Here is a 9,616-nt window from a genome sequence, read left to right as displayed (position 1 = left end):
TTGTCTCTCCTTGTCCATGATGATGCCAAGCAGCTCACAGTTATGCTCCCTGTTGCTCTGGTACCTATCTGGGCGTATCAGCTTGTCGATGTTGTGGTCCGTGAGCAAACCTTGCGTCTGCGCTGCTTCACGGATGTCATCCGCGGGGATGCTCTGCAGCCACACGTGAATGTCTGGCATGAAGGACGGGTGGTTGAACGGATTGTCCAGGAACGCATCTGTACGTAGTAAAAGTCATAGATACAATGCTGCTGTATTGGAGATCCTTCAATAGGTACATTGCAATCCGAAAGAACATCAAAGAAGAAAGAAGCATTAACAAAATACTGCGGCCAGCGATGATCCCTGAGGCAGTCACAAAGAGCCAATATGTTCACAACCTGAAATATATAGATGAGCAGTGAAGACGGACAATGGCCACTTAACCCTTTGTGTATGGACTGTACAACTTTCGATCCCCTGGGATCGAAACTTTTCAAAATTTCAATCGATCGGAACTCAGTCATTCCTGGGTTATTTCCAAAATCTAAAATATGTACGTCGAAGAGAAAATTCTCAGCTGTCCATTAAACACCACCAAAGTTGAACACATTGCAGTAAAAGTATAGCAACAACGTACCTGTGTGGGACAAAATGGAGAGCATTTCCTTGCTCTTGTCCACATACCCAAGTTCCTCAATGACAACACCGAGATCACGATAAGTCTTTAGGCCACCAGCTCTGAGCAACTGGATGAGCTCCTCATTATGATCAGATACTCCATCCCGGGACCGAATTCTCTTTAGTCTCTCTATTGATGCGCTGTCAGTTATGAGATGTTTCTTGACCACCATCCGCCGCAGTACATCTGCGTCAACTTTGTTCAACCATGGTTGAATGTCACACACAAACCTCTCCAGGTCAAACGGATTGTCTGTTGCGAAAGCAGAAAAATACAGAAGGCACAGATGACACATGAACACACAACTACACACAACTACATGTCCAGAAACAAAAAAATGGAATTGCACAACACCGATAATACATGGAAAGGAATTTGAGTGGACACACCCATTCCAAGAGCGCTGCACATCCGAACAAGTTCCGTTATTTTACGTTTCGGCACTTGGCCATCATCAGGTGATAAGAACAATGGACACACACACACACACACACACACACACTCACGCACACACACACACGCACACACACGCATGCACACGCACACACACATTCCCAGAACCGCACATCGGAGCGCTTCAGCGATTGTTTCAATGGACAGCTGGGAGTTTTCTCTTCGACCTACATATCTTAGTTTTTGAAAATAACTAAGTTACGATCGATTGAAATCTTGAAAAGTTTCGATCCCAGGGGATCGAAAGTTGTACAGTCCGTACACAAAGGGTTAATCAACAAGAGTCCAAGAGTGTCTAAGCATACCCAACCCTTACAAAATGTGGGAAAAAATAAAATTAATAGAGAAGGACGGAGAGAAAGAGAAATTGAGAGAGAAAGAAGTATACACATAGAGATAGTCATGCATGCATAGAAAGATAGATAGACAGACAGACAGACAGACAGATAGACAGGGAGGGGTAGCCCTTTCCCAAAGATGCCATAATTTTTCGCAACTTACACTTTTCGCAACAATACCAAAACAAGTGTGAGTTGCTGAAATCGCATCCATATTTTCAGAAAAAGCTCAAAGGTTGCTAACATTGCAACTTAAAATTGGAGAGTTCTCATGCAAAACCACTAAAAATGGAGCAGAAATAGCAGAAGTGCAGCGACAGCAAAATCTACACCCCTCTTGCTGTGAACCACCACTTTACATAGTGCCAGTAACCTGTTGCATGTATCCTTTATCAATCATTCCAGTGCACGGAAAAGGGAATGCACATATCGTAACTTCTGCTGATCTACTGTTTCTCTGAAATGAAATGAGCGAGTATACATTTGTCCGATAGGCCTTTGGACCCCATGCCAAGGGGCCAAGGTTGCGGAAAAGTTGCAAAGTAGTTCGGGAAAATGAAGAAGGTTGCGAAAGTTGCAATTTCTTCAAAAACAACGAAAAGTTGAGGAAATGGTGGCGAGCATCTTTGGGAAAGGGCTAGAGATGGGAAAGGTGAGAAAGAGAGAGAGCGAGAGAGAGAGAGAGAGAGAGAGAGAGAGAGAGAGAGAGAGAGAGAGAATAGTAAGCGAAAGAGACAGCATTAAAGAGACAGCAAGGCAGTGGGCAGTGGGAACAGTTCCCAGGAGTTCTAGGAATAGGGTTCTTGTTACAACACAGGTAGCAGAACAATGAGGTCAGTGATGAATGATCTTAACCAAATCATACAAAACTCACCAGATGATGCCGAACACTGCATGCCAGAACTCACCCCAACATCTATAGACAAGACAGCATACAAAACAAACACATACGCACACAGAAAACAGACGGACGGACGGACACACATACACACAATACTATTTTTATCAATCAGATATGTCAGGAACAAACACGTGGGCATAACACCTTTTCACTCATGGATATACAATCCTTCTTTTCATAGCATCAGCCACGATGTTGCCCAAACAACAGCCCTTGCAAAACAGTAGTGATGCCCTACGTTACGGGAATACGGCGCGAAGAATTCCGGGAACTCTTCGCGGGCCCGTAACGTGAAGAACATACAGGTCAAGCCTCCCGGTTTTCGCGTGAAAATCCCGGAAAAACATCAATACTCCCGGGGTCCCGGAGATTTCAAGCAAACTCCAGGAAAAGTCACATTTTTTGCCTGACCCAGGTTTTTCCTGAAAGCTCCAGCGACTCGCCTCCATTATCCCGTTTTTCCAAATAATATTATACCCCGTATGTACGGTGCATTCACGAAGTTCGAACTCTGCACAGTTCTTTCCCATACTTGACCAGCCTAGCCTGCATGATCTGCACCGACAGGCGCGCTAGGCACCCGCCGACTGATCGAACTGTGCTGTACGCGGAGTCCAGAATCATGTGCCGTTGAACCTTTTTTGGGCGGGAATAGCTCTTTTTCACGTGTTTTATGCCATCCAAGCGTTTTGAGAGAATTCCAGGGATTCTGCATGTCTTATCAAGGGATTGAGATGTTCGTGGTTGGTCGGTATGAAAGAAAACCTGTTCTGCTCTACGTTCACGTAGAGAAATCACGTTGAATGTGTACTGGGAATTTCCCCGTCCATATTTGGCAGTTTTCTGCCTGTATTTGAATGATATCCAGCAGACCCATGTGAATTTTCTTCACGTGTGCCTCAATGTAGAAAACCTCATCAGCGTAGAAATCTTGACCCAAAACACGCGAAGCCGTAGACTCTAACCCAAACACCTGCTTTCCACGTGATTTCTCTACGTTTCTTGTGAAGCAGAACCTCTCTGATACCAAACATGAACATTTTTTATTTTAGTGTCCATCGAACCGTGAACTCGGCAAACCTGCAAGAAAGCACGACTCCCTACTCTATACACAGTATTTCGGGGAATTCACCCCTCGTCATGTCACGAGTCAGTTGAGCTTTAGTAGGCTGAGGAAGATTGTGCCTGAGGAGCATCACTCATATAGTGCTCTCCAGGCCCGAACATCACCAGTGATACAAACGTACAGAGATGCTCCGTTTGCAGAACGACAAACACTAGGAATATGGTACTTGTTACAACACAGGAACACCAGATAGCAGCATAAGTCAGTGTCGCTCCTGGACGGTGACAACAAGCGTCGAGGACCCTCGGTCATTCACAACGTCGGTCACCTGCAAACCAGCTAGTTGCAAGCCCGTGCTGGGCACAACGGAACGAGTCCTCAGGCTGGTCAACCTTGATCTTGATTTTTTTATGCCAAGCAAAGGTCCGATTACACTCAGAGTAAATATTAAAACACAGGTCGCAAGCCTCTATCTATGTATACGGGTACTAGCGTTTCCCTTTACAAAGCGAATATTGGCATTCCGAGAAAAATCATAAATTTATGAAACAGATATCATATCTTACCGGCCGCATGAGTATGATGAGGAGGTATTTTGCACTTTGAGTACCCAGGACAGTGTTTCACCGCCCTGTAGACAGTGTTTGCAGCCGGTAGTTCGGGTAGCACATCGTCCACCAGGCTCAACACTACACTGTCAGGTAAGTCGCAAATGCCCTGGCGGAACATGTCGGCGGCATCACTCGGGCGATGTTCCCTGACCTTCTCATCGACGTCATCCTTGAAGGCTTCCTTCAACTTTCCTCTCTGGTTCAGCCTCCGCAAGCACTCGACCAGAGGGAAGTCTTGGTTAAGCAAGATACGGTGCTGATAGAGAGCAGAGCAAAGACGAGAGGCTCGACGACGTTCTTCAATCGTACCTTCAGCACAAGAAAGCAGACATGCAAGTAAAAATATACACCATGCAGTATAAGTTTGTTTAGATAGTTTTGGTCAGTCCATGGCTTGATTAGCACAGAATTTACACACACACACACACACACACACACACACACACACACACACACACACACACACACACACACAAACACACACACACACACATACACACACACATATACACTCACACACACAAACACACACACACATTTACACACACACAAGTGATACACACGCACACACGTGCACGCACACAAACACATATACACACAGGAGAGCACACACACACACACATACACACACACACACACACACATGCACGCACGCACAAGCACACACACACACACCCATGATAAACATTGCAAACTTACTGGCATTCTGGCAATCAGCTGAGCCAGCATACTCGTGTGTCAAGCGTGGGTCTTTGCGACGTTGATCAGCGCCAACATCCTTCGCAGCAGGAGGAAAGAGATGCGTGGCACGGATGTGGTCGCTAGCAAGAAATGCCATCGCGGCATTGAGCTCTCCTTGCTGGTCTAGCTTCCGAAGATGCCCACTGCTACTTAGCTGCTCATCATCTTCAAACACCATGTCGACTCTAGAGCCGGGTGACAATTGCTGTGGCAGCTTCAAGATGTGATGCCAGACCATCTCCTGAAAGAACGCGACGTCTTTCTTGTCGTAACCACGTGTCACGACGTTGAGTGCCAGCTGTCCGGCGGGGATCTCTACCAGCGTGTCGACCTGTGGATAGCGATTCATGACGACACGTATGCCACCTTGCCAAACTGGGCATCTATCTCCGCTCTCACAGAGCTCGGTCAGGATGGAGTGCTGGATGGCTGGCATCAAGGCTGCACTCATGGCGATCCCGGATCTGCAGTGCAGGCGGCGACCGGTGTACATGTAGTGGCGGTGAATCTTCTCATCGGCAACTGGCCAGTGGGCAGCTGTGCGGCTCTCTGCCTGGGCCGGCAGTATCATCACCTCATTGCCGTGATCCGTTAGATGACACATTCCCAGCTGCTGAGCAATCTCAAGCACCTTATCCCCGGGTAACTTTACCGTAGAGTTGGTACAGTTGCCCAGAACCTGCTCGACATTGCTGCGCTTCGCAAAGCCAAACTCATTACAAGTGATGAACGATGATGGCTGATAGGTGGGTGTGTAAAGTTTGCTGTAGATGTCACTCATCAGCCAGGTTGGTTCCAGCACCACAAGCTGCACGTGGGCGAAAAAGAAAACCTGCATGCAAATATGCACATGTACCCACCCAGAACATAATACATACACATACACATAAATTATAGTCATACACCCAGGCTGACACAACAATCATGGACACACACATACACTCAAATGCGAATAGGTACCCATAGGACAAACAGACACTCACACACACACTCATACACACACATACGCACACACACATACACACACACACACACACACACCAAGACACACGAAGACAGACAGACAGACAGACAGACAGACAGAGAGGACAGACAGACAGAGTGACAGACACAGAAACAAAGAAAACAGATAACCAGGAAAACATACATCGACTCTTGTGAATGCCATCTGATCTATTCGGAGCCACAAATTCATCTTTCAGTTCTTTGTACTTCGTACTTGTAGGTACACGTTTCAATTCTGTGCACCTTATAAACTCACGCATATTTTTCTTAGCACACACACACTATTGAACCCTCCACAGATGATGTGACCTATATAATGTGGTTTACATTAATATCATTTTTCCTGTCCACTGTTGCACTCGCTGCACTGTGAATATTGCTACGCGGTACGTTTTCTGCTACCCACTTGACATGTGGGTGGCAGAAAACGTAACACGTAGTATTCCTGCTGATGCTGTACACACGACACCCTCACAGCACATGCTGCTGCTACACACACATGCTCACATACATTGCCAGGGGCGTCGCACACGGTACGGTCACTACGGTATTGACCGTACCACTATTCGCCCCAAGTACCCTGTGAATCAATAAAATGCACTGATTTGGACTCTAAATTCCCAAAATTTTCGGCTCAGCCATCCCTTCCCCACGAGTAAAATTGTACTTCAGATGGCTGACCGTACCACACTAAAATACCTTCCAACGCTCTTGATTGCAGCTCTCACCTTGTGAATACCTTCAGTTTATTTTGGTCACAAAGAAACTGGGCCCAACAATGGATCGCTAGCTGAAGTGTTTTGTGAAATGCATGGGTTTAGTCTCAACATTTAAAAGTAAGGGACTGATTCTCGAGATGATGACACACCAGCAATTGTCAAGCTAGAGAATCAATCACAGACACCAGTTGTAGATAGCTCTCGGCCACACAACAGGAAAGCATCAGTGCAACTAAAGGTGCCGTGCTCCCCAAAATGTCTCAATGTCTACAAGTAGAGTTCGCTTGTACACTAGCACTCTTTTTCGTTTGAGTCCTGGTGATGACAGTCAACTTTTGCTCCAGACTTTTCCCGTTTGCATCTTTCCCTCAAACCAGTGAATACTCTTTTTTAAAATGTTTCTTTTAAAAACATACCAGAGGCCAAGCTAATATTTTCCTTTCTTTACCCGATGTGCACACTCGAGCTGGATTCAAATCTATTTTCATTCCTTGGTGCTTACTGCTTTAACGGCTTCCGGAATCCTTCGCTAGGCATTTCCCAAATTGGGCGGCCGAAACATTCGCCGAAATCAGTGGGTTTGAAGAAATCACCGATCGTTTTGCCGGATATGCAATTTTTGCACTGAATACGCCGAAAATCGATCTTTTTCTCTACAGCATGCAAATAAAATTTCTGTAACCATTATCTGCGAAAAGTGACTGCGACTTTAGGCATTTCTGAGATCGGTCAGCAGGAAAAGAAACCGAAATCAATGGCTATCAAGAAATCCCCGATAATTGCGCCAAATTTACAAAATCTCGCGATGAAATCGCCAAAAATTGATGTTTCAGTGCCTCTATAACGTGCATGTACATGTACATGTATGTGTATACAGTAAGATCGGGCGCCGAAGAACGCAGGGGCTCGAGGGTAGCCTAGGAAAGTTCTTAAATTTTTGATTCTAGCCAGACCGTTCTTATTCACACGCGCGCGGCGAGTCGAGTGACGTCATGACGTTTGTCATGTACATGTACATGTACATGTACATGTAGTGCAATGTAGTACATGACTGTACTTCTAAACTAGTGGGTGTCGTAAATGGGAATGAATGTTCACCTCCCATACATGTACAATGTTCCAAATTTTAAAAGTGTTCTTAAATCTGATAATTCTAGCCTGGACTGTTCTTAAATTTTGCCGGTTTTCCAGCCTGGGTGTTCTTCGGCGAGGTGTTCTTCGGCGCCCGATCTTACTGTACTGCGATAGGTAACTTCAAGTACTGCTTTGAGCCGAATTCTGACTTTGGGGCTTATATAATATGGCCGAATTTGGACATTCCCTCAGCCGATCGAGAAGCCGGTTAGGCGAAAAATCGGGCCGATTTGGGAAATGCCTACCCTACCCATTCGCACTACTCGTATCCCCAATTCATTTCGCCAGGAACTTCGCACATTTATTCATCTTGGGCATCCTGTACGAAGACCTCAGGGCCTGTTCGAAATGCCCAAGTAAAAATAATAAAATACAATACCATGCAAGGGTTCTACCCAAAGGAGGGTAGGGGGCACAGCGTCCCTCTTTTCTTATTGACCGCCTGCCTCCCTGTGAAGAAGTGGCGCCCCTTACTCATTTGTCCATTTTGGTGTGTTTGCTGGCAATTCAACGAAAATGTGGACGATAATATCAGATGGTTCATAAAGGCACACGTATCTGGTGTGAAGTCGGGGTACGTTGCATTTCGGGTGACAAGTCTATTTTGGAAAATGGAAAAAATGGGCTACAGGGTGTTTCCTAGGCCCCCCCCCCCCCCCTACTATTTTCTCCTGCTAGAAACCTGAATAGCAATGAATAAAACTAATTATGAACTCATAACCATGACTTGTGTGAAACAATTATTATTATTAAAATGAAAAATGTCCAGGACGTTTTCTCGTGATTATCATCAGTGGAACATCGTCACATAGTGAGAATGACTAAAACATCCAGTTATGTAGCTAGAATAATATGACAAGGAGCGGAAGAATGTAGCAGCTCACGGTGGTTATGAGTTCACAATTAGTTTTATTCATTGCTATTTTACGACTGTTGTCTCTTCATTGGTTATTAGAAACCTGCATACAATACAATACATGCGTGCGTGTGTGCACGCACAAATACGCACACATACATACTACATATGTGCACATGCACACATTTACCTCGGCTTTCTGGTGTAGATCATGGAGATCTTGCTCCAGGTCGACTGCAATGGCTACCATTCTGTTCACCAGTTTCCAATCTTCTGCTTCGAACCTTTCACCTAAGATGAGATTGGCTAGTACCGTAGTGAATTCCTCCAGGCTGACAGCAGGTGTATCCTTGAACTTAAGGCGGATATCTTCCAGGAAGTACTCGACTATGGACATGGGAGTATCTGGTTCCTGTTGCACGTCACAGCATGTCAAAACAGAATGCACAAAATTGGCACGATTTAATAACAAAAAATCAACAAGCCCTAAATGAAATCCTAAGAGACGGATAGACAGTAACAGCAGTAGAGCCATGTGCAAATAATTCCCAAAATCATAACTGGTAGTGTAATAAATGTTGTGTGCCACAGCAACCAGAATGGGTGTCTTTAGTGCAAAATGGCGCAGCACTCTTAGGACATTAGTATACCTTATGGGAATATTTAAAAAGGCGACGTGGGGACAATAATTTTAAAACTAATGCAATGAATAGAACTATATGCGCACTAATATCACGATCGTAGCAACGAATAAAGTGTTTCAGAACGGTTTCTTGTCACAATTATCAATAGAATTTGTGACTGAAAGGAATGATGAAACTACAATAGGATTTATACACTTGGACTTCACTTCGAGAATCACTTTGCAATCACACACACTTGCATATGCATGTACATTGTGACACTGCACTTGCTGAATTTCCTATCATTTCTCACCTGCATAGTTTTATTACCAGTGCATTTTTACGAAGTTTGTGCTATTTTTCTTACTATTCTAGTATCTAAATACTCGACAAGGAGACAAAAATGTTGATATGGCAAAAAGGAGGACGGGCATAAGTGACATTTGTTTTCTGCACACTTTTTGAGAGAAATCACACCTCGATAGTTTAGTGCTGTCATTGTATCCTG

At 44.9% G+C, this 9,616-nt stretch overlaps 1 protein-coding gene across 1 annotated transcript in view; it reads right to left on the bottom strand.

The window, feature by feature from the left end:
- The window catches only part of LOC135820962 (uncharacterized), an 86,713-nt gene that overhangs the window by 3,837 nt on the left and 73,260 nt on the right, over nucleotides 1-9,616 (bottom strand). The window contains exons 8-13 of the mRNA XM_065334021.1: nucleotides 8,676-8,897; nucleotides 4,730-5,603; nucleotides 3,986-4,339; nucleotides 2,327-2,368; nucleotides 620-913; nucleotides 1-218 (exon numbers count right to left, since the gene is read on the bottom strand). The exon at nucleotides 1-218 is cut by the window's left edge and continues 101 nt beyond it. Coding sequence (XP_065190093.1) covers nucleotides 1-218; nucleotides 620-913; nucleotides 2,327-2,368; nucleotides 3,986-4,339; nucleotides 4,730-5,603; nucleotides 8,676-8,897 — 2,004 coding nt within the window. The remainder of the gene's footprint in view (nucleotides 219-619; nucleotides 914-2,326; nucleotides 2,369-3,985; nucleotides 4,340-4,729; nucleotides 5,604-8,675; nucleotides 8,898-9,616) is intronic.

Source organism: Sycon ciliatum, chromosome 7, assembly GCF_964019385.1.
Source record: "Sycon ciliatum chromosome 7, ocSycCili1.1, whole genome shotgun sequence".
NCBI lineage: Eukaryota > Metazoa > Porifera > Calcarea > Leucosolenida > Sycettidae > Sycon > Sycon ciliatum.
The sequence above is the reverse complement of the archived record's forward strand: the minus strand, read 5'-3'. Positions and strand labels throughout refer to the sequence as shown.